This window comes from Bufo bufo, chromosome 1, assembly GCF_905171765.1.
Source record: "Bufo bufo chromosome 1, aBufBuf1.1, whole genome shotgun sequence".
NCBI lineage: Eukaryota > Metazoa > Chordata > Amphibia > Anura > Bufonidae > Bufo > Bufo bufo.
Window position 1 is genome coordinate 345,566,477 of NC_053389.1, and position 26,639 is coordinate 345,593,115.

Sequence of the window (26,639 nt, forward strand, 5' to 3'; positions counted from 1 at the left end):
TATAAAACCTTAAACCGTTTTTAGTGACCCAAATAAATCGTGACACTAATCTTGTCACACAAAAAACAAACTTTACATGAAATCTAAGATAAATAAGTAGTAACTTTTTTACTCTATGTAAAATATATGGGAATATTATTAATATCTGTAGTGTGATTGAACATGTCTTTTAACTATTTCAGCAAAGTATTAGGTCATTTATGCAAATTCAGAGAAAGATATGTTTTAAATGTATAAACATATGACAAGATACCAATAATGAGAATAATAGTTATCAACAGAAAAGTAAAAAGGGTATATGTTAACCATCTACTGTAGTCTGTCTTTAAAAAGGTTAAGCTTTTGTTTTGATATGCAACTGTTCATTAACAAAGAGAGAATCTGAAGAAAAGATGCTTCAAATGAAGGAGATTACTGTAGAAAGAAATTAGTTGCACAGTTGGCTTCTCCATGAGGCTCTTCTTCGGAAGGGAGCATAACTAGATTAAATACTCAAGAGTAGGGTTGAGCAAACACCTGGAAGTTCGGGTTCGCTGGGTTCGGGACCTGAACTTGACCCGAACTTTGGGGCACTAAAATTGCTCTAAAAAAGTCATAGAAAGGGCTATAGGGCCGCAAAAGGAAGCAAAATAGGGGTAAGGTATAGGGAAATGAATTATAATAACAGAGAATTTTAAAAAAAAGTTAAAAATAATGATCTTGAACTAGGAAGCGGAGGTCAAAGTGGAGTAGGAGGTTGAGGAGGTGGTGAACTTGGCGCTGTAGGTGGAAGCGGTGGTGGAGAAGGAGGAGGTAGCCAACAGTATTTTTGTAGTTTTTTTAAATTTTTAAATTTTTTATAAATTTGGGAAGACCCCAAAACATTGGGAAATATAAAAAAGAAAACAAAGAGAAAATGCGCTGGAGTATAACAATGGCTGGATGCGGCCTGTATACTTGTCTATTCTGCAGAAGGTACGGACAAGTCCTGTGGGAACCATGCCTGGTTCATTTTAATTGGCTGTGGACAGGTGGCTGCGCTTGTCTGTGAGCACCCCCCCCGCCATGGTGAACACATATTCGAACAATACACTGGCCGCAGAGCAGGGCAGCACCTCCAAGGCGTAAAGGGCAAGCTCAGGCCATGTGCCCAATTTGGAGACCCAGAAGTTGAATGGGGCAGACCCATCAGTCAGTATGTGTAGGCGTGTGCACACATACTGCTCCACCATGTTGCTGAAATGCTGCCTACTGCTAAGACGTTCCATATCAGCTGGTGGTGCTGGTTGTTGTGGTGTGCTGACAAAGCTTTTCCACATTTCGGCCATGCTAACCCTGCCTTCTGAGGTGCTGGCGGTGCCCCAGCTGCATTGGCGACTTCTTCCTCCTCCTCTGCCTTTGCCTTGTACTTCCACTGAACCCTCGATGTCAGGTGGAAATGCCATCAACAGCGTGTCTACCAGCATGCGCTTGTACTCGTGCATCTTCCGATCACGCTCCAGTGATGAAATGAAGGACGGCACATTGTCCTTGCAGCGGGGATCCAGCAGGGTGGCCACCCAGTAATCAGCACTAGCTAGAATGTGGGCAACTCGGCGGTCGTTGCACAGGCACTGCAGCATGTAGTTGCTCATGTGTGCCAGGCTGCCCAGTGGCAACGACAAGCTGTCCTCTCTGGGAGACGTATCGTCTGTGTCCTCTGTATCCCCAGAGCCACACACCAGTGATGCCCATGAGCTGCTTTGGTTGCCACCCTGCTGTGAACACGGTTCCTCCTCCTCATCCTCCTCCTCATCCTCCAGAACTGTGCAGTGTCTGGACAATTGTGTACCTGGCCTCTGTTGGTGCAGGAACCCACCCTCCGAGCCACTTGTGAATGACTGGCCTGATTACCGTTGAAATTATACCTCTTCCTCCTGTGCCACATCCTCTTTCCTCATCGCCCGAAGCGTTTTTTCAAGGAGACATAGAAGTGGCATATAAGAAAAAGAGGAGATCCAGCTTCCAAACGACCATATAAATGCATTAATGAAAAAACTTGCTAAAATCCGGACATGTACATCAGGTCTACACGTTTCAGATCAACAAATTCAGATCCTTACTCATGACCAAGAAGTGGCATAGTGACGCTGGGTATGGCGTTAACGGCACTGGCCATTTTGGTGGAGTACTCGAAACAGCGCAACAGGGCACACACATCCCGCATGGAGGCCCACTAATTGGTGGTGAAGTGGTGCTGTTCCGCAGAGCGACTCACCCGTGTGTGCTGCAGCTGAAACTCCACTATCGCCTGCTGCTGCTCCCACATTCTCTCCAGCATGTTCAAAGTGGAGTTCCACCTTGTGGGCACACCGCATATGAAGCGGTGAGTTGGAAGGCCGAAGTTACGCTGCAGCACTGACAGACAAGCAGCAGCAGGTTGAGAACGCCATAAACGTGCATAGACGGACTGCACTTTCTGCATCAGCTCTGACATATCGGGGTAATTTTTCAGGAACCTCTGTACCACCAAATTCAGCACATGCGCCAGGCAAGGAATCTGCGTCAAACCGGCTAGGCCCAGAGCTGCTATGAGATTTCGCTCGTTATCGCACACCACCAGGCAGGGCTTGAGGCTCAGTGGCACCAACCACTCATGGGTCTCTTGTTCCATGCCTGTCCAGAGCTCCTACGCGGTGTGGGGTTTTTCCCCCAAACAGATGAGTTTCAAAACAGCCTGCTGTCATTTCCCCCTGGCTGTGCTGAAGTTGGTGGTGAAGGTGTTACGCTGACCAAATGAGGAGGCAGTAGAGGATGAGGAAGCGGAGGAGGAGGCAACAGGAGGCAAAGAGAAACTTTCTGCAATCCTCAGGCCCAGCCGCCACTGCATTTATCCAGTGTGCAGTTAGGGAGATATAACATCCCTGCCTGTGCTTACTGGTTCAAGTATCGGTGGTTATGCGCAGTGCACACCTAATTTTGTCCGCAAAAAACGGAAGCTGCCCGTGTTGCCTTACGCAATTTGCGGAACGGGCGCCGGCAATATAAATGCCTATTTTTGTCCGCAAAGCACGGACAAGAATAGGACATGTTATATTTTTTTAACGGGGCCGCGGAATGAAGCCACGGATGCAGACCGCACACGGAGTGCTGTCCGCATCTTTTGCGGCCCCATTGAAGTGAATGGGTCCGCATCCGAGCCGCTAAAACGGCGGCTCGGATGCAGACCCAAACAACTGTCGTGTGCATGAGGCCTTACTCAGATTTCAGTTTCATTGAGTGTCTGATGTACTGGAAAAACATCTAAAAATCGAATCTGTTTGACATAATCTTACAATGTTCGAATTCTAATGTTTGTGCATATTTATCATTAAAATGGTCTGTTTTTTATTTTTTTCCCCCAGAGATTACAATTTTGAATATTTAGAATTTAGACTTTGGATTGGACTTTGGGTGGCATTTTATTGCCTAATATTGGTGGCTACCAATGCCGCTTACTTGGTGCAGTATTTCACTCGTTTTACAGAAGAAAGCTTTTGTGCATTAATAAGTTGCATTTTCATTTATGATGCAGTGAAAAAGATGCTAAACCTGGCTAATCACTTTCCAGTTAATTGGAGATACAACATAGATTATATAACCCAATACAACTGTAACTGCAGCTTAATGGAAATAGGTAAGTAGAAATGTGTAGTTTTTGTTATATACTCACTTGTAGGCAATCAGTTAAGAAGTTGAACTATTTCAAGATTTTAATATATATGGTATAAAGTGCACAAAGGCCATGTACAGTACAGACAAATCAATGTAAAAGATTAATGTAAATACTTGTGAAACTTCCATTTGTGGGGCTTTACAAAACTAGGGAATGCTGACATATCATAATCCAAGTGCTTTTATGCACTGTATCACTGTTTATGGATTTGTCTTGAAATCTTTAAATAGTACATACGGGTTTGGATGGATCTTCTGTCCAACTTAAAGGGGTTATGCCATGATTGATATAAAAAATGAAAATCAGACACCATATGGCACATGACAGCACCTTTCTAACAAAGCTAGACCCAGCCTTGTACCTCACATGAACACATTCACTGCTCCAATTGCTTTGCAGGATTATCTCCATCCTGAAGCTCTCTCCCTATAACTGCCACAGCTTGGAACAGAACATATGACTGGTGGCAGTTGAACATTTAAACTGATCACATTTGATCAGCTTAGTGAGACAGGCAAAAATAAGGAAAATAACAAACATCAGTTGGCAGTATACATATAAATTTTACTAAATAGCTCACTGGCCATACTACATTTTAAATTACATGCAATTAGGCGGGTTATTTGATCAGTTATTGAGAGCCAAAACCAGGTGCAGGTCAAAAACACAGAACAGGAGCAGATTCATTATACCTTATCTCTGAGTAGACTTCACTAATGGTTTTGGCTCACGATAACTAATGGAAATAGCTGAACAAGTAACTGAATTGTGAACTCAGCTTTATAAAAGTACTAGCTGGAGGACCTGGCTTCGCTCGGGTAGATCTAATCTATTTAATTTAAAGTTTGTGTCTGTCGTTAAGATGTCAACACTATCCACTATAACACTGACATCTACAGCACACCGCCCCCAAAACAGTGACCTCCACAGCCCTCCACCCCTTAACACTGACCCCTTCCCCCACAGTGCCCTGTCCCTTAAAATTGGACCTCCACAGCATCCCACCCCCTTAACTTTGACCTTTACAGCAGCCTTCCCCTTTAACAGTGACTTTCACAGCACACAACCCCCTTGACAGTGACCTCCACAGGGGCCCGTCCCCTTAACAGTGGCCTTTACAGCAATCTGCCCCTTAACACTGACCTCAATAGCGGACCATCCCCTTAACTGTGACCTCCACAGCAGTCTGCCCCTAGGGTGGCCAGAGGTCCAGTTTTAGGCCGGACAGTCCGGCTTTCAGACTCCCTGTCCTCCGTCTGGCGTAGGGCCTGGAAGGACACAAGGATGTCCTTTTGAACAGCTCACTCTCAGATAGCAGCACTGTGCTGTCTGTGTGTGAGCTGCAGGGAGAAAGTCACCCTCACTCCCACCCCTGCAGTTGACAGAAGATGATTTTTAACATCATTTTTTCAATCCCTGTCGGCTGAGGAGTGGGAGGGGACATGCCCTAAAAAGATCTGGGCGTGGCTTAGCGGGACCTAGAAGTTGATTTTTAACTTCATTTTGTCAATCCCTGTCGGCTGAGGAGTGGGAAGGGGCGTGGCCTAACTGGATCGGGGGGTGTCCTTTGAACAGCTCAGTCTAAGACAGCAGAACTGTTCTGTCTGAGTGTGAGCTTCAGGGAGAAAGTCACCCTCCCTCCCACCTCTGCAGCTTCCTAACGGGACCTAGAAGTTGATTTTTTTACTTCGTTTTTTTCAATCCCTGTTGGCTAAGGAGTGAGGCGGGGCGTGGCCTAACCAGATAAGGGGCGTGGCTTAGTGGGGCCTGGGGGCAGGGTTTTAGGTTTGTTTTTTGAGGGTGGACACATTGTGGCAGGGGGCGTGTCTGGGCTCCTTCCTACAAGAGTGACGCCCCTCTAGGCACCTTACTGGCTCATTTGCATACCAAATAAACTAGATATTCAGAGGATAAAAACATCTATTGCTGGAACAAAGGCACATCTTGAAATAAGGTACTAAGTGCTATTAGGCCATGGCTTTACTTCAATAGCAATTATCCTTGTGACAGATTTCCTTTAAAGATCATCTACAGCAGTGAAGATAAATGGCTGGGTTGTTATGGAAACTTGGTGTAAAACTGTATGTAGAGGCTGAAGGACCTGTGAGCTTCTATTGGCTGATAAGGGTCATGTGACCAAGCTTCTATTGGCTAATGCATTTTTTGGGAATATCTCAGAAACGGTATGTCTTAGAGAGCCGAGACCTGGTCTAAAACCTTCCCGGACACCTGATTTACCTGTGTACCAAATTTTGTGATTGTAAATGCGACAGTGTGGGTTCCTTTAGTGAACATACACACACACATACACTCAGCTTTATATATTAGATTTAGATCCAAGTGCTGGTTTGAAAAATGTAGATGTGACACAACCTTTAAATCTTCACTTTCTCATAGACATCTACAGTATGTGGAGAATGTGAATGCAACCTTCTAGGTTGTTGGGAATTACCTTTTTGATACTGGCTCTTGGGGAGATCTGTTCTGTATTTAATGTAAATGTAGTAGTCAAAATGACCTATTGTTTATATCACATTTTATGTTAAACATTGTTTAAAAATGGATGGTGTTTTTTTTATATATCATGGCCACTTCTTAATTAAGGGGTAAACCTTTACTCAAAGCATAGAAGGTGCAGCGGCAATTCTCAGACTGCTCTGAACTTTTAGCTCGCATCGCCTCTGCTTTGATTTTGCAGTATGTGGAGCAGTGATCCTATATATTTGGATCTATGGATCTGTACTTACTACAAAAGCAGATCTGTACTTATTACAAAAACAGAGAAAAGCCGATGGAAGCCAACAATACAAACTGCTCAGAGAAGTGTGGCTGCAACTTCTGTGCTATGAATGAAGGTTTAGATACCCTTCTCTCACTGATCCTCCTAATAGCAGTCTTTTTATTATCATTACATTAATGGTTGCAATGCAAGTGTTGCTTGCAGTCAATATGGACCCATTGGGCCAAACAACCAATTTGAATTTGGGCTAGTCCTGAGTGCATTATCTTGCTGATACCCTGGTTTTCATCCATTAGCCCATATACAGGGATCTGGCCGTCGCTGCAGGGGAGCAACCAGGCCTCTTGGAATAGTCCAGGTGTGATTGGCTGCTAACCCATGGGGTCAGAAACACCAGTGCAAAGAATGGAGAAATCAGGCAATACTCATATTATGGAAACAGGCAGAGGTCAGGGCAGGCAAATTATGTGTGAATCTGAGAAACAGTTCAGAGGTCAGGGGAGGCTGCAGAGGAACAGAACAGAGAAGTAGCAGGGGTAAGGTCAGGTGGCATAGAGTCAGAATGCATTAATCAGGCAGAAGTCGGTATAAAGGCAGACAAATGGTTTACAGCACTTTTCCAGGGGCTAGCAAGCTACAGAAATCTAGGAGAATGTCTCAGGCCAGGGGTGAGACAAACAGCTCAGGATATATAGGATGGCTGATTAACTCATTAGTCTACACATAGAGCAAATGGGAAATTTCTTAGGCTAGTTTCAAACTAGCGCTTTTGTTGGATCCGGCAGGGTCCAGCAAAAACGTTTCAGTTACTGATAATACAACCGTCTGCATCCGTTATGAATGGATCCGGTTGTATTATATTTAACATATCTTTAACATTGCCAAGACGGATCGTTCATTTACTCCATTGAAAGTCAATGGGGGACAGATCTGTTTTCTATTGTGGCAGACTTTGGCAGAGATAACGGATCCGTCCCCATTGACTTGCATTGGGGGTAATGCCCGATCCGTCTTGCTTTGCATCCCAGGATGGAAAGAAAAATACAACATGTTGCGGTTTGCTCTCCGGTCTGGGAACGCAACTAAACGGAACGGAATGCATTGACAATGAATGATGAACTCAATCCGCTAGTGTGAAAGTACCCTTAAAGAGGTATTCCGGTTATACCAAGTTATCAGATTGGTGGGGGTCCTACTGTAACAGCGGCTGCTGTTCTCCGCTGTTCCCCTGCTTATTGCAGCGGTCTCGAACGCCGCGTTCAGCGGTGATCTGCTGCCAGTGCGTCCTCATTCTCTGCTGCAATCCTGGGCTCTGTCCTTGTAGGTACTGTTTGTTCTGGGATCTGCTCCACAGTTTCCTTTCAGCCCTGGCCACAGCATGATTGCTGTTTTCTCCCTGCATCACTTCCTTAAGGGACGACGTACGTCAGTTCCTGTGCTTTATGGGTTAGATCATGCACATATATAAGTGGCTCATCCCCCTTCACAGACTCCTGAGCGTCAAGGTCCTAGTGTCCTGCAAAGGTTGCTGATATCTCTGCTTGTGTTCCTGTTTACCTGACCCGTGCTTGTGTTCTTGGACTCCTCAAGAGTTAGCGACCTGGTGGTACCCTTAGCAAAGTCTATTCCCACCATCATGGGTACTGTAAAGAACAAGGGGTTCACTTAGACAATGCCCTTAGAGGAATTAGGACACGTGGCACAGTGAGTTCACACCCGCTGGTTCATGACAGTATGCTCAGGCCATGGACCCCTCTGGTCACCCCAAGCCTGTCATTCAGGAATTGTTACATGAAGTGAGGCGTCAGAGCGAACGTCAGGATGTCATGATGCAGTTAATGCAATATGTGGCTGCTCGTCTGGATGCCATCTCTCCTCCAGCTACTGCAGGGTTGTCAGTCGCTTCTACCCCTGCCATACCCATAACGGTAATTCCGGATTTGTGTGCCACTGGTGTGCAACTCCATCTGCCATCAAGCTATGGTAGAGATTCAAAAAAAATTATGGATTCCTGAACCAGTGCCTGATCCTGTTTGAGTTTCATAGGCAGAAGTTTCCCACTGAGCAGTCCAAGGTTGCGTTCATTGTGTACCTGCTGTCTGATGAGACCCTTGCTTGGGCAACTCCTATTTAGGAACATGGTGGTCCAGAGACCACTAATCTGCAGTCTTTCCTGGCTACCTTCGGGCTGGTTTTTGAAGAGCCTGTCGCACGTCCTTCGCTGCATCTACGACAGGGTTCCTTGTCTGTGGGTCAGTACGCCATGCAGTTTCGTACCCTGGCTGCTGAACTTGCATGGAACAATGAGGGTTAACTGGCGATGTTCTGGGAGGGCCTTTCTGACCGGATTAAGGATGAGTTAGCTGGTCGCAACCATCCATCCATCCACTCTGAATAACCTGATTACCTTGGCCACAAGAATAGATATGCGTTTCAGGGAGCATTCTAAGGAGGTAGCATGCACCAGAAGACCACCTCGCTTGGCTCCATCCTTCCAGAGGCCGGTTCTTCCTCTAGTTTCCACCCCATCTGAAAAGACCATGCAAATAGAGCGCCTTTGATTGTCTGAACAGGAACGTCTATGCTGCAAGCAGATAACCTGCGTCTGTATTGTGTAGGCAAGGCCCACTTTGTTCGTATTTGTCCACAGAAGCCGGGAAATGCCAATGTCTAGGATCAGTTGGATTGGTGGTCCTTGACAAGAAGAAGTCCTCTCCAAAACCTTCAGTTCCGTCGACTCTCTCTCACAAGGGAGTCACACTGTCTGTGCCTGCATTCTTGGACTGTCGGTCAGCTGGTAACTTCATTCAGCAAGCTCTGGTCCATCAGTACCAGCTCCCTACCATGCGTCTAGAAAGGCCTCTGTCAGTGGTTTCCGAAAATGGACTGCCACTTCATGAACCTGTGCTTTCTGTTAGTTTAATTTCAGTAACATTTCATCACAAATTTTTCATCTCTTACATCTCCGATCTCTGCTCTTACTAAGAAAGGGGTGAATGCCAGAGTCTGCACTCCTGAGGCTGTAGCCGCCTTCGTCCAATTAAAGAGGTCCTTTGCTTCTGCACCTGTTCCGCATCATCCAGATATCTCCTGCCAATTATTTTTAGAAGTGGACGCCTCCTCCATAGGAGTCGGTGCTGTTTTACTACCTTTAAAGGTTCCAAGGGCAAGATGTTTACATGTGGACTTTTCTCAAAGCTCTTCTCCCCTGCTGAAAGGAATTACTGTATATGAGATAGAGAGCTTCTGGACATAAAACTAGCCTTGGAGGAGTCATAAATCATACTGCCATACAGATTGTTAATAATACCATCATAAGTAAGGCTACTTTCACACTGGCGTTTTGGTTTCAGTTTGTGAGATCCATTTCAGGGCTCTCACAAGCGGTCCAAAGCGGATCAGTTTTGCACTAATGCAATCTGAATGGATAAGAATCCGTTCAGAATGCATCAGTTTGCCTCCGTTCAGTCTCCATTCCGCTCTGGAAGCGGACACCAAAACACTGCTTGCATCGTTTTGGTGTCTGCATGACGATGCGGAGGCAAACGGATCTGTCCTGACACACAATGTAAGTCAATGGGGACAGATCCATTTTCACTGACACAATATGGCACAATAGAAAACAAGTCCGTCCCCCATTGACTTTTAATGGTGTTCAAGACGGATCCATTTTGGCAATGTTAAAGATAATACATACGAATCCGTTCTGAACGGATGCATGTGGTTGTATTATCTGTGTGGATCCGTCTGTGCAGATCCATGACGGATCCGCACCAAACGCGAATGTGAAAGTAGGCTTAAACATACTGCCATATAAAAAGGCAATTTATATAAACATGATTCAAAGGTCTAGACGTAATAAATACATGCATAAAAGAATTGTCAACATAGACAATACAAAAGTTTGAAAAACCAAAGTCAATAGATAATAAAAAAAAAAAAAATAATAAATATATATATATATATATATATATATACCAAAGTCAATTAAGATAATATAAAATATATATATATAAAAACATGTGCAAGATTAGAGTCATGCAAGATGACAAAAATACACGAGACAATTATCATGATTAAATCAATGTGCTAATTAAGGTACATATAAGTTCATAATTATCAAAATTGTCAAACGGACCTTAAAAAAAAACGGTCGTGTGCATGAGGCCTTATTATGTGACAGTAGCTGCTCCCAGTCTATGCTCTGAAATGCTGCACTCAACCCAGGGAAATTAGCCTTTTTAAAATTCAGTGTCTTTGCTCCGCCTGACAGTTTGCTTTTTATAGTTTAGGGGGAATATAATTATATTGTGGTCACTATTACATAGTGTTTCTCGAACAGTAACATTACCAACAAGCTCTGCATCATTAGAAATTACCAGATCCAACAGAGCATTGCCCCTAGTGGGAGCTTCTACAAACTGGCCAATCAAGTGGTCCTGCAGCAAGTTAAGGAATTTTCTCCCCTTTGCAGTTGAGGCGGAACCATGACCCCAGTCAATGTCTAGGAAGTTAAAATCTCCCATTATGACCACTGTACCAGCCTCTGCAGCCCGCTCTATTTGGCTATACATTTGCATTTATATCTCCTCTGTGATGTTAGGGGGTCTATAGATTACACTAAGTATTATTTTTCAGTGTTTATATCCCTTTGAACTTCCACCCATAAGGTTTCCACATCCTCACCACCCTCACCCACAATTGCCTCTTTCACACTTGTCTTCAGATCACTCCTCACATACAGACACACGCCACTGTTTTTTTTTTATTGACCCGGTCTTTTATAAATAGTGTAAAACCCTCAATATTAACAGCCCAGTCATGTGAAGAGTCCAACTACGTCTCAGCCACACCAACTACATCTATGTGTTCTGCTAGTACCATAGCCTCCAGCTCCCCCATTTTGCTAGCTAGACTTCTGGCATTTGTGAAAATACATTTTAAATTACTATTACATGTAAAATGAATATCTGTTTTTTTTGGGTTACCATGGTTGATGTTTGTATGTAACAGGTTCTTGTTACCAGCAGTTCTATTTTTTCATCGGTTTATAGTTCTGCCCATCTTCTCCCTACTTTCCTCACTAACCCCAGCCCCCACTAAATCCCCTCTGTCCCATCCTATATCCCACTCTCTATCTACACTATCTACCCCCTAATTAGTATGACCCCCACCCTCCCCCAGATCCTAGTTTAAAAGCTCCTCCAGCCATCGAACTATTTTTTCCCCCAGGGCAGTTGCACCCTCCCCATTAAGCTGCAGCCCATGCCTACTGTAGAGCCTGTAACCGACCCAAACCCTTCCATCGTGCACCAACTTCTGAGCCACTTATTTAACTCCCTAAGCTCCCGTGTTATCCAATACCAGTGTTATCCAATACATTCCAGAACTGTAAGGGTTACATGGCATCATAAATCAATATAATGCTATGTGACCCTGTCAGTGCAAGGAGGTCAGGTCGGGAGCTGCGCAATGACTTGCAGCGTGACACACGCTTGTCTGCAAGGGGCCTTATGCAGATTATTGTCCAAAAATTATGCCTTGATAGGGTCACAATGTCTGTCCATATGACACGCATAATAGTTGTTTACGAAGAAAAAGAGTCTCGTTCTGAACGAGCCTAGAAGAAGTCTCCCAGTGTGGATGTGGAAAGGGTAGGGTATTAGAGACATGTGGCCGCACAGTGGTGGCAGTATAAGCAGCATAGTATGTAACATGCAAGGCAGTATGGGTGGTAGTAGTAGTATTGGTATGGGTAGTAGTGGCGGATGTGTAGCATTAATAGTGGTGGCAGTAGGCGAGGAGTAGCAACTTAGGTGGAGGTGGCAGCAGGAGCCATATGGAAAATGTTGGCAGGCAGCGGCAGTAGCATGATGGAGGCAGAAGAAGCCATACAGAACATGATGATAGGCAAGCAGCAGCAATAGCATGATGGTGGCACAGTGGCATGATGAAGGCCGCAGCAGCATGGAACATGTTGGTAGGCAGGCAGCTGCAGTGGCATGATAGCGGCAGTGGCATTATGGAGGAAGCACCATCAGCCGTACAGAACATGATGGTAGGCAGGCGGCAGTGGTATGATAGTGACAGTGGCATGATGGAGTCAGCAACATTAGCCATATGGAACATTATGGTAGGCAGACATAAGCAGTGGCATGATGGGGGCAGTGGCATGATGGACGCAGCATCAGCAGCCATATGGAACATGATGGTAGGCAGACAGCACTAGTGGTATGATGGCGGCGGCAGCAGCATTATGGAGACAGCAACAGCCATATGTAAGATGATGGTAGGCCGGCAGCAGTAGTTGAATGATAGCAGCAGGGCATGATGGAGGCAGCAGCAGCAACCATATGGAACATAATGGTAGGCAGGCAGCAGCAGTGGCATGATGGCTGCAGTGGTATGATGGAGGCAGCAGCAGCCATACAGTGCAGCCATACAGTAGGCAGGTTGCAACAGTTGCATGATGGCAGCAGTGGTATGATGGAGGCAACAGCAACCATGCCAAACATTATGGTAGGCAGGTAGCAGCAGTGGCATGATGGAGGCAGCACCAGCCACAGCCATATGGAACATAGTGGTAAGCAGGCAGCAGCAGTAGCATGATGGTAGGCCAGCAGCAGCAATGATTATTACAAGTAGGTTACACAAAACATAGACATACACATAAACGGTAATTGGATGTACTATGTTAAATAGACCCTGAAAGAGTAAGTAAAAACCCACTCAGTGTACATAGATACACCAAACAACGAGAATAAACAGAGATTAAACGGGTATATCATCAAAAATAAATATTTTATTGAATAAATAACATATATAGACGAGAACGTGAGACAACAGATAAAAAATGGCTACATCTGAGGAGGCATATCAGCACAGGTGAAACATGAAGGGGAGGAATGGAGTACAAGAACGGAGGCAGAAAAGGAGAGTACAATGCCTGCCTAAATTCTGCGTGTACTTCTGTAACCACGATTACTTAGTGTATGGGGGCAAAAAAAAAAAACTAAAAATACTAAGGTGCAAGTGCAAATGATGAAACACCACATCAATAAATGGTTACAGACTACACCGCAACATATGGATGTGTAATAGTTCCAATAAATATATGGGAACATACAACAGCCAAAAAGAAGTTAAAGTGCAAATGCATAAAAAGTCACCACATCAATAGTCAAATGTCACAGAAGAAAATTAATATGTAGTGACAGCTTAGAACTCCATATACATAAAGATATGGCTGAGGTACACAGCAACATCCACCTATGGATAACCCAAGTGGGTATAGCTAAGTACCAGAGCCAGTAAACACATCCCCAAAGATCCACCAGAGCATTACATATCTACATACCCATAATATGGGGATATACACCTCAGGAGAGCCACGTAACACCGACGCACATTTCGGCGGATGCCTTCCTCTGACCATTGATGTGGTGACTTTTTATGCATTTTCACTTTAACTTATTTTTGGCTGTTGTATGTTCCCATATATCTATTGGAACTACACTGCTCAAAAAAATAAAGGAAACACTTAAACAACACAATGTAACTCCAAGTCAATCACACTTCTGTGAAATCAAACTGTCCACTTAGGAAGCAACACTGAGTGACAATCAATTTCACATGCTGTTGTGCAAATGGGATAGACAACAGGTGGAAATTATAGGCAATTTGCAAGACACCCCCAATAAAGAAGTGGTTCTGCAGGTGGTGACCACAGACCCCTTCTCAGTTCCTATGCTTCCTGGCTGATGTTTTGGTCACTTTTGAATGCTGGCGGTGCTTTCACTCTAGTGGTAGCATGAGACGGAGTCTACAACCCACACAAGTGGCTCAGGTAGTGCAGCTTATCCAGGATGGCACATCAACGCGAGCTGCGGCAATAAGGTTTGCTGTGTCTGTCAGTGTAGTGTCCAGAGCATGGAGGCGCTACCAGGAGACAGGCCAGTACATCAGGAGACGTGGAGGAGGCCATAGGAGGGCAACAACCCAGCAGCAGGACCGCTACCTCCGCCTTTGTGCAAGAAGGAACAGAAGGAGCACTGCCAGAGCCCTGCAAAATGACCTCCAGCAGGCCACAAATGTGCATGTGTCTGCTCAAACGGTCAGAAACAGACTCCATGAGGGTGATATGAGGGCCCGACGTCCACAGGTGGGGGTTGTGGTTACAGCCCAACACTGTGCAGGACGTTTGGCATTTGCCAGAGAACGCCAAGATTGGAAAATTCGCCACTGGCGCCCTGTGCTCTTCACAGATGAAAGCAGGTTCACACTGAGCACATGTGACAGACGTGATAGAGTCTGGAGACACCGTGGAGAACATTCTGCTGCCTGCAACATCCTCCAGCATGACCGGTTTGGCATTGGGTCAGTAATGGTGTGGGGTGGCATTTCTTTGGAGGGCCGCACAGCCCTCCATGTGCTCACCAGAGGTAGCCTGACTGCCATTAGGTACCGAGATGAGATCCTCAGACCCCTTGTGAGACCATATGCTTGTGCGGTTGGCCCTGGGTTCCTCCTAATGCAAGACAATGCTAGACCTCATGTGGCTGGAGTGTGTCAGCAGTTCCTGTAAGACGAAGGCATTGATGCTATGGACTGGCCCGCCCGTTCCCCAGACCTGAATCCAATTGAGCACATCTGGGACATCATGTCTCGCTCTATCCACCAACGTCACGTTGCACCACAGACTGTCCAGAAGTTGGCAGATGCTTTAGTCCAGGTCTGGGAGGAGATCCCTCAGGAGACCGTCCGCCACCTCATCAGGAGCATGCACAGGCATTGTAGGGAGGTCATACAGGCACGTGGAGGACACACACACTACTGAGCCTCATTTTGACTTGTTTAAAGGACATTACATCAAAGTTGGATCAGCCTGTAGTGTGTTTTTCCACTTTAATTTTGAGTGTGACTCCAAATTCAGACCTCCAAGGGTTGAAAAATTTTATTTCCATTTTTTAATTTTTGTGTGATTTTGTTGTCAGCACATTCAACTATGTAAAGAACAAAGTATTTCAGAAGAATATTTAATTAATTCAGATCTAGGATGTGTTATTTTTGTGTTCCCTTTATTTTTTTGAGCAGTGTATTACACATCCATATGTTGCAGTGTAGTCTGTAACCATTTATTGATGTGGTGTTTCATCATTTGCACTTGCACCTTAGTATTTTTAGTTTTTTTTTGCCCCCATACACTAAGTAATCGTGGTTACAGAAGTACACCCAGAATTTAGGCAGGCATTGTACTCTCCTTTTCTGCCTCCATTCTTGTACTCCATTCCTCCCCTTCATGTTTCACCTGTGCTGATATGCCTCCTCAGATGTAGCAATTTTTTATCTGTTGTCTCACGTTCTCGTCTATATATGTTATTTATTCAATAAAGGATTTATTTTTGATGATATACCCGTTTAATCTCAGTTTATTCTCAGCAGCAGCAATGGTATTATGTTCGCAGTGTCAAGATGGAGGCAACTGTAGGGAACATGATGGTATGCAGGCAACAGCAAAAGTGGCAAGATGGGGCACCACCAGCAAGGCCAGATCTATTCATCGACCTCAGCTGGAGAGGTGTGAAAATCTGCCCGAATCCAGGCTTTGTTCATTTTGACAAAAGTGATGTTTTGGACACTGGCGGAAGACGAGCACTGAAAGCCCTCTCCGAGATGACACTGGATTCTGGGCAAGAAAGAAGAAAGAGATCATTCTATACCAGTTCAGACCACTGTTCCAGTCTGCCTGCCCAGAAGTCCATGGGGGCAGGGACCAGAGAACAGGCTATGTGCTGGAGACAGGGCAGAGTGTAGGTAGGCCTGAACCTGGACGTTAAGGCAGGAAATCCCCTGCTGCATAAGTGTCAGCATCTGTTCTAACATAAATATGAGGGGAATAAGATCGTTCATGCTGTAGTTGTTTCTACTAACAAACCTTGTGGCCTCTTTGAAGAACATATGCTCCCTCCTGAGGTGGTCTGGTGCATCACAAAATTGTTCACGTCTTTCTGCTGCTTGTACAGACACTCAAGCATATGCAATGATGAATTCCAGCAAGTTGGATCGCCGAGAATTAAGCAGTGTAGTGGCAGACTGTTCTGTAGCTGCAAGTCCAGGAGAGCGTTTCACGTAACAATGGCTGAAATGCGAGGACATTGCCAGCATCTTGTGCAAACCAGTGTACTTTTTTTTAAATGCACTGCACGACTAGGTTAATGACATACTCCATGCAGGGAGCATATGTTATTTCCCCTAGGTTCAGCACAGCCACAATTTTGTGGCCATTATCGCTGATTACCTTGCCAAGTTAGAGTTGGTTTGGTGACAGCCAGCAGGATGTTTGCTGCTTGACGTAGTTTAGCAACTACTCGCCTGTGTGGCTACTCTTGCAAAGGTCAATCAGCTCCAACACCGCATGGCAACGCTTGACACGTGATAGGAAGGATGGGGAGTGGGAATGACAATGTGCCCTGTTGCTGTTGGGAATGGGAGCATGTCCATGGAGGAGGAGGTGAATACGTGCCTGGTGTGGGGGCCAGGCTGACACAATCTGGGGGGGGGGTCAACAGGACCTGGCCTTGTTGCTGGGGTGCTGCCTTGCCACTGCTTTGAAAAACATTGACCCAATGGGCCATGAAAGACATGTACTGTCCCTGCCCGTAACAGCTGCCCCAGGTGTCCACCGCACAGCGACAACTGCAAGGAGAGGCCTATGTTTTCTGCCACTTGAGAGTACAGGAATGGCTTTTTGGGAGAAATAATGCTGGTTAGGTATCTTCCATTGAGGCTGCCTGCATGCCATCAGCTCCCTAAAGGCAGCATATTCTACTAAATGGTACAGCAGCGACTGCAGCACCTGAACTCTGCCAGGTAGGAATTAAGCTTGTGTACCATCAGCTTTATGGGTGTGTAAAGTTGTTTCCTGGCCACGCATTCCATTGATGATGGAGTGGAGAAGGAGTCTGATTGGGTGAGGCACAAAATAAGGATGATGATGTGAAAGACACAGTACTGCCTGTGGATGCGGCCTGGGTGTTGCAAGGGAGACCGGGAGAAGGAGGAAACTCATGCTGCATTACCTTGCTGCCACTTCTGTTTGACGAAACGATGGGGTGATACTGCTTCATGTGGTTTCCATAGAGCTGTGGTGCCTATGTTTGTTTTACTGCCCACAGATTTTTTTTTACTCCTACAAAACTTGCACAGGGCAATACTTCTGTCTTTCGGTAGTGTGGAGAAACACTGCCAGATGGGAAATACTCGTGCAAGGCTAGAGGTAGCCGGGTTTAGCTTAGCTAAAGTTGCAAGTTTTGGACCTAATGCACCCACAGTGTCATCGGCATCACCAGATCTCAAGCAGATATGGCCCAGGCAATTCTTTGGGAGGCATGTTGCCTCTGCTCTTTATTGCTGTCACTGCCACGGCCCTCTTCCTCTAGTGTTGCCTTCCCTTAGCACCATGATCTTGGTCCAAGATCCTGTCTAACATACAATCATCATGAGAGTCCTCACCCTCCCTGCCACTTTTAATGAGATTTTGATATATCATGGTTGGCTCCCCCCCCCCCTCCTGATTCTCTACTAGGCAATTGGCCTAACTGCCACTGTCTCTGCCTTAACTGCCAACTAGTACTACTACTAGCAATACTAGTACTTCTCTTCGAATTGCTAGTGCTGCTACTTCCTAAATTATGACTCTGGGATGATAAGGCCTGGCCCTGGGTCTTTCATTTGGAGCCCTTCCATATTCCTGACATTTTTCGGACTAATTTAAACAGTCACACAAATTATGGAAAGGTTTTTAAGTCCTTCTCTTTTCCCAAACACACTGAAGACATTGCTACTGACAATTGACTTTAGAAATAATGCAGTATGAGCACCACTAACAGATTTGGACCTAATATCTTATGTGTGTTCAAATATGCAAATTCAGAAAAAATACTTCCTCTAGTCTAAAACACCAGTTGTCAACCTACTTTATTTTAGATTATTCCACACTCCTTCCTTCCCCCACATACACACCAACAATTGAACTGTCTGGAGATGCCCTGACACAGATTTCGGACTAATATTTCACATTTTTACTCAGAGATTTCAAATGCTACCCTCTGTATTGTAAGACACACATTGCACACTAATATTGCTATACTTTGTGAATCAAAAATAAATTTGAACTGTCTGGAAAACCCAGGCTCAGATTTCTGTTTAGTATTTCAGTTTTTTTTCAGTGAGATTTGAAATGCTATTATCTGGATGGTATAACCTGTGTTGTACAGTTGTTATTAGTTTATTACCTTCATAAAAATATGAATTTGTATTTAAATTGGAAAAGAAACAATTCTTGCAGGTAGCTGCTTTTGAGTTTCTGCAGCAGCTGCAGCTGTGTTATAAGGCAGTAACTGCAGCTAGAATGTCCTATCAGGTATACCCAACCTCAGCTCCTCAATTCTCAATCCCTGGCTGAAAGCTTTTTCTGCCTTTCCCTATTCTACACAATTTTTCTTCTTTCTAGTCTGTCCCTTGACTGTCCCTGACACTAGAATAGAAGAGTGATTGTGATTGTACACTGTCCTGAAGATTGGCTTCTGTCAGACACTGCATAGATCCATCTACTCTCATTTATAGCCCAACAAAAAAATTCTGCAAGGGCACCTCCTTGCCTGCTGCAGCACTGATTCGCTCATCCTTCTTCTAATATAATATTAATATTTATTTATATAGCGCCAACGTATTCCTCAGTTCATGTACAAACAGTCGTAAATAGCATAGCAAAAGACAATCAAGTCAATAATTAGAACAAGAGAAATTAGGGCCCTGCTCACAAGAGTTTATAATCTATGAGGAGATAGGGGTGACACAAAAGGTAAAAGTGCTTGTTTTGTACAATGGTCCAGTCATCTTGGAAAAATAGGGGAGTAGATATAAAACTGCATGAGCCAGTCACCAGTTGATACCTATAGTGCTTCTGGATTCAATGGTGCGGTGGAGAGTTTGGTTGAGGATCAGGTTCAGAAAAATTCTGATAAATTGGCTATCTATAGGAGAGGAGTAAGATAAGGGGATGTTATAGGCCACCCTAAAAAGATGTGTTTTTAGAGAGCGCCTAAAACTGTGTACAATGTGATTTAACCTATAGTAATTTCTTGCGGTAAAGCATTTTAGAAAATTGGTGCAGCTCGAGAAGTCTTGAAGCTGGGAGTGAGAGGTTCGGATTATGGTGGATGTCAGTCATAAATCATTTGCAGAGTGTAGAGCATGGGTAGGGTGGTAGACACAGATGAGGGAAGAGATGTAGGGGGCTGCATTACTGTGAAGAACTTTGCGGGTGAGAACAAGCAGTTTAAAATTGGATTATATACTGTATGGGCAACCAGTGCAATGACTGGCACAGAGTAGAGTCATCAGAGTTGCGGTTAGATATATAGATGACCCTGACTGCTGCATTAAGGATAGATTAGAGAGGGGAAAGTCTGGTGACGGGGAGGCCAATTAATAGTGAGTTACAGTAATCGAGGCGGGAATGGATCAGGGCAACAATGAGAGTTTTTGTTGTTTCCACAGTAAAAAAAGGGGCAGATTCTAGAGATATTTTTAAAGGTGCAGGTGACATAAGTGAGTGAGAGATTGAATATAGGGGGTGAAGGAAAGATCAGTGCCAACTGATAACACGGAGACAGCGGCTGTGCTGCTTAGGCTTTATGGTAGTGCCACACACTGAGAGCGAGATATCAGGTTTAGGTAGGTTAGCAGATGGAGAGAACACAAGAAGTACAGTTTTTGAAGGATTCAGTTTCAGATAGAGAGAGGACATGATGTTAGAGACAGCGAACAGACAGTCACTGGTGTTCTGAAGTGTATAGTTGTGTGTCATCAGCATACAGATGGTACTGGAAACCAAATCTACTGATGGTCTGTCAAATTTGGGCTGTGTAGAGAGACAAGAGGAGAGGACCAAGGACTGAACCCTGAGGAATCCCAACAGCAAGAGGGAGAGGAGAAGTGGAGCCAGCGAATGGTACACTGAAAGAGCAGAGAGATATGAAGAAATTCAGTAGAGGGCAGTGTCCTTTACGCCGATTGATTGGAACATGGTGAGTAGGAGATGTGTTCTATAGTGTCAAAAGCTGCAGAGTAGTCAAGGAGAATGAGCAGGGAGTAGTCTCCGTTGCATTTAGCTGTCAGGAGGTCATTTGTCAATTTGCAGCAAATATTGGCAAAAAGAAGAAAAGGCGCTCATAGGGTGAGTAAGTCAAACAATAGTGCCTTCACAAAGGGGAGGTGGTTTGCTCACCTATTCGGGTTGCACCAATATGGGCGCAACTACAATGAAGGCTAGGTGGAGATAGTTGTTGGTTGGTGCAGCCGGACTTGTCCAAAAACCTTGGGCGGAAGCCAAACCGCCGGTTGGGTAAACAGTAGTGCTGAAGAAATGCTGGACCATAGGAGTCAATCAAACATGTGGACAACACAGGGCGCAAGATCACAAGCAGGTGTCAAGTGAATATAAATTTATTCAAGGACCAAGTACTTGAATAAATTTATATTCACTTGACACCTGGTTGTGATCTTGGGCCCTATGTTGTCCACACGTTTGCTTGACTCCTATGGTCCAGCATTTCTTCAGCACATTTGTCACTTTGGTGAGGGCAGTTTCTGCAAAATGTAGGGTGAGGAAACCGGATTGTAATGGATCAAGGAGAGAGTGAGCAGAGAGATAGCGGATAAGGCAAGAGTAGAACAGACGCTCCAGAAGTTTAGAGATGGAGAGAATATTGGAGACTGGTCTGTAGTTAATTGTGCAGGACAGGTCAAGAGAAGTTTTTTTTTATTTTTTATAATGGAGTAATGATAGTGTGTTTGAAAAAGGAGGTCTCAGCACAAAGGTCTGTGAGAGGCACCTGCACTTTAGGACTGAGGAGGGAGTGAAAAGTGTCAAAGAGTTTTTTGGGGGTTGTTGGACAGTGAAAAGATTAGGGTCGTGAAGTAGGTCTGTTTGGCGAGGTGGAGAGCAGAATTATAGGTTCTTAACATGAATTTGTAATGGAAGAAACTTGCAAGTTTGCGGTTTAACCCAGGGCTGCGTTGGTCTGTGTTTGGAGGTTCTGAGGGTAGCGAGTGCCACTTTGTCCAGGGTGCTTCTGACAGTGTCATTCTAGGGATTTACAGCCAGATCAGGGCAGGAGAGGGAAGATATTAGGGACAATGATGTGTTTAAAGTGTCTGTAAGTGTGTGAGGGTCAATGGGCTGTAGATTTCTGAATGTGGAATAAGTAGGAGTGTGCTCGGATGGGTGAAGATTTGTAAGAGTAAAGTAGAGGATGTTGTGGTCAGAGAGTGGGAGAGGTGGTGAGTTATTAAAGTTGGAGATTGAACAAAGCCAGAGGAAGACCAGGTCAAGTGTGTTACTGTCTTTATGTGTCTGAGAGTTAGAAAGATGTGAAAGGCCAAGAGAGGAGGTTAGAGAGAGAAGCCGGGAGGCAGATGGGGAGATTGGAATGTTTATGGGGATATTGAAGTTTCCCAAGATAAGGGTTGGTAATTCTGAGGACAGGATGTGTGGCAGCCAGGCAGCAAAGTGATCTAGGAACTGGGTGGTTGAGCCAGAGGGACGGCATACAACCGCTACTCTGAGGGAGAAAGGATGGAAGAACCTGAGGGTCTGGACATCAAAAGAAGGGAATGAGACTGATGGAACTTAGGGAACAACCTGGAAGGTGTATTGTGGGGGCAGGAGTATGCCAACTCTGTCACCATGTCTGTCCTCAGGTCCAGGGTTTTGGGAAAAGTGTAGGCTGCCGTAGGAAAGAGCAGCAGGGAATAGTGATGGATGAACATCGGCGCGTTCGTTGCAGGCCCCAATCACTTTAATGTGGTTTGAAAACCTTCAGGTCATATTTGCAGCTACCAAATACTTACTAGAAGTGCACAAATAGTCCCACAACATGGACAGTGATAGACCAGAGGGGGATCAATGGCAAAAATTCCCACAAAAAAGATGAATTTTAATCAGGGGCCATTTTTATGCGTCTTAAAGGTAAACTCTCAAAAATGTGCCCTTCTGGAGCCTAGAAAATTTTTATTTTAGGCCACTGGAGTACAGGCTCCGAAAATTAGGCATTTACTTGACAGAAAATAGCAAGTGATTATGTTGCTGGAGGTACATTAGGCAGTAACTGGATAACAAATTTACTGTAGGCCAGTACAAGCCCCAAAAATTAGGCATTCATCTGACAGAAAAGAACAAGTCATTACGTGGCTGGAGGTACATTAGGCGGTCACTGAATAACAATTTTACTGTAGGCCACTGGCGTAGAGGCCCAAAAAATTAGGCGTTCACCTGACAGAAAAGGCCTTTTATACCGCTGTATATACATAAGACAAGGACTATTCTTTGTTCTGGGTGATGGCGGATATGTGTGGGCTGGCATGAGGAAATTCAATTACACGTGGTCGTCACAGTTGTTGAATTCCTCCGAGTTGCATGCCTGTGAGGTAGTCCACACTGTCGTGAGCTAGGCGAGTGTGTTTATTGGTCAGGATCCCCCCCTGCTGCGCTGAACGTACTTTCGGACAGGACACTCGACGAGGGGCAAGCCAAGAGTTCCATGGCAAATTGTGCCACAGGTCAAGCCTGTACACCCAGTAGTCCAGGGGTTCCTCGCTCTCAGAGCGTCCATATCGGCCGTTAACCCAATGTAGTCAGACACCTGTCAGTCTAGACGTTCCCTGAGGCTGGATCCGGAGGGCGGCTGTCGAAGGGTTGGCTGCAAAAATGATCCCAATATCCGAAGTGACCAACACATCTTCACACCGCCCTCTTCTTGCAGGCACGGTAGGATTGGTACCCGCACCTATTTCGCTGTGGGTGGAAATTCCTCTGCCAGTGCCCGCAACAGCAGAATGCAGTATCTCTCGCAGCAAGGCCTGGAAATGATGCATTCTGACAGCCCTCTGTGATGCTGGTAACATGTCTGCCATTTTGTGTTTGTACCAGGGGTCTAAGTACGTTGCCACCCAGTACTGGTCCTTGCCCTTTATGCTTTTTATATGGGGGTCCCTCTTCAAACACTGAAGCATGAAGGCCCCCAGTTGCACTATATTGGAAGTGGTGGAGCGCCCTTGCTCCTGCTCATCGCCCAGGAGAATGTTGTCCTCGGTCTCCTCCCCCCAGCCACAGACAACACCAGGGATCATCAAAATGTTTAAAGTCCCCCTCAAAGCCTGCTCTTCTTGCTCCTCATCCTCCTCCTCTCCCCAGCCACCATCCTCCTCTGCCTCCTCTACAGAGTCAGCCCCCTGGGAATTTATTCAGCATTGCGACTTCCTCTTCTTCCAGATCCTGCTTCTGGGCGGCTTGATCAAGCTCCAGAAAGAAGGTGTAAGGTATGAGGTCACTGACGGTGCCCTGCCTGCGACTGACCAGTTTGGTGATCTTATCAAATGGCCGCAGAAGTCTGCATGCGTCGCACATGAGCAGCCAGTGGTGCGGTGAAAAGAAACCAAGCTCCCCAGAACCTGTCTTGCTGCAGAGTTCGTACAGGTAGTCGTTAACAGCACGTTGCTGCTGGAGCAGCCTATCAAGCATATACAAGGTGGAGTTCCAGCTCGACGGGTTGTCACAAATCATACGTCTGACGGGCAGGTGGTGTTGCTGCTAAACGTTAGCAAGGCGAGCCATGGCCATGTAATATCTTCTAAAATGGCCAGAGATTTTGCTGGACTGCCGCAAGACATCCTGGACCCCAGGGTAATTGGCAGCAAATCGCTGCACGACTAAGTTCAGGACGTGTGCCATGCACGGCACGTGTGTCATTTTGCCCTGTTTCAGCACGCTCAACAGACTGGCACCGTTGTTGCACACCACTTTACCAACTGTCAAATTGAGCAGGGTTAGCCACTGATTGGCCTGTGACCGCAGAGCTAAAAGCAGTGTAGGACTGGTGTGGCTCTTGGCTTCCAGGCACAACAGCCGCAGAACAGCATGGCAACATCTCTCTCACCTGGCACGTCAAATAGATTCTGGGGAGCTTGGGGGGTGCAGCGGAAGAGGCGGTAGCAGTGGAAAAGGTGGAGTCAGCCGAGGAGAAGACGGAGGATGGAGTAGGAGGAGGAGAACAAGAGGCAGGCCTGCAATCAATCCGTTGCAGTAACACCAAATCCACACGGGTGCCACGGGTTACATGCTTGACGGCCGTCAGAAGGTTCACCCAGTGGGCAGAAAAAGTTATGTACCTTCCCTGCCTGTGTTTGCTAGACCACGTGTCTGTGGTTAGACGTATCTTGGCACCAACACTGTGTGCCAGAGATATATTCACTTGCCGCTGAATGTGGACACATACAGCCAGGTCCATAAATATTGGGACATCGACACAATTCTAACATTTTTGGCTCTATACACCACCACAATGGATTTAAAATGAAACAAGCAAGATGTGCTTTAACTGCAGACTGTCAGCTTTAATTTGAGGGTATTTATATCCAAATCAGGTGAATGGTGTAGGAATTACAACAGTTTGCATATGTGCCTCCCACTTGTTAAGGAACCAAAAGTAATGGGACAGAATAATAATCATAAAATAAATTTTCACTTTTTAATACTTGGTTGCAAATCCTTTGCAGTCAATTAAAGCCTGAAGTCTGGAACGCATAGACATTACCAGACGCTGGGTTCCATCCCTTGTGATGCTCTGCCAGGCCTCTACTGCAACTGTCTTCAGTTCCTGCTTGTTCTTGGGGCATTTTTTTTTTCAGTTTTGTCTTCAGCAAGTGAAATGCATGCTCAATCAGATTCAGGTCAGGTGATTGACTTGGCCATTGCATAACATTCCACTTCTTTCCCTTAAAAAACTCTTTGGTTGCTTTTGCAATATGTTTTGGGTCATTGTCCATCTGCACTGTGAAGCGCCGTCCAATGAGTTCTGAAGCATTTGGCTGAATATGAGCAGATAATATTGCCCGAAACACTTCAGAATTCATCCTGCTGCTTTTGTCAGCAGTCACATCATCAATAAATACAAGAGAAACAGTTAAAATGGCAGCCATACATGCCCACGCCATGACACTACCACCACCATGCTTCACTGATGAGGTAGTATGCTTAGGATCATGAGCAGTTCCTTTCCTTCTCCATACTCTTCTCTTCCCATCACTCTGGTACAAGTTGATCTTGGTCTCATCTGTCCATAGGATGTTGTTCCAGAACTGTGAAAGCTTTTTTAGATGTCGTTTGGCAAACTCTAATCTGGCCTTCCTGTTTTTGAGGCTCACCAATGGTTTACATCTTGTGGTGAACCCTCTGTATTCACTCTGGTGAAGTCTTCTCTTAATTGTTGACTTTGACACACATACACCTACCTCCTGGTGAGTGTTTTGATCTGGCCAACTGTTGTGAAGGGTGTTTTTCTTCACCAGGGAAAGAATTATTCGGTCATCCAAGATAGTTGTTTTCCTTGGTCTTCCGGGTCTTCTGATGTTGCAGAGCACACACACCTGGCCATGAAACATCTGAGAAGCCAATTGTCCCATTACTTTTGGTTCCTTAACAAGTGGGGGGCACATATGCAAACTGTTGTAATTCCTACACCGTTCACCTGATTTGGATGTAAATACCCTCAAATTAAAGCTGACAGTCTGCAGTTAAAGCACATCTTGTTTTTTCATTTAAAATCCACTGTGGTGGTGTATGGAGCAAAAAATGTTAGAATTGTGTCGATGTCCCAATATTTATGGACCTGACTGTAGCTCTGGGATGCCCTTCTTGGAGAAATATTTTCATCCGGGGGCTTTCCATTGCAGTGTGCCAATGGCCACAAATTTTCTAAAGGCCTCCGAGTCCTCTAGTTTATATGGCAATAGTTGGCAGGCTAGCAGTTACCACAAGCCATCGGTCAGCCAATGGACAAGAGGGGTATCCGGCATCATCAACTTTTTACGCTCGAACATTTGGGCTACGGAAGCCTGCCTTCTGCCAGATGAACGCGATGACGGCACAGTGGAAGGTGGAGTGGAGGACAAATGGGAGGAGAGAGGAGAAGGAGAAGGCGAAGAGGCAGGACGTGGAGCACCGGGAGTGTGGCTTGTGGGTACTGACGGCGTTGCTCCCACTGGGCTCGGTAATGGGAAGCCAGATGACAGCACAGTCTGCAGATGGCAACACTATTGTCAGCAGCTGACACGTTAAAAAAAGCCCACACTGCGGAGCCATGTGGCGGCGTCCTGGGAGCACAA

General features: G+C 45.4%; 1 protein-coding gene across 1 annotated transcript in view; it reads left to right on the plus strand.

Annotated features, from left to right (window-relative positions):
* The window catches only part of SLC4A9 (solute carrier family 4 member 9), a 251,606-nt gene that overhangs the window by 140,973 nt on the left and 83,994 nt on the right, over positions 1-26,639 (plus strand). Inside the window, exon 13 of the mRNA XM_040442704.1 lies at positions 3,363-3,634. Within this exon, the coding sequence (XP_040298638.1) occupies positions 3,363-3,634 (272 nt within the window). The remainder of the gene's footprint in view (positions 1-3,362; positions 3,635-26,639) is intronic.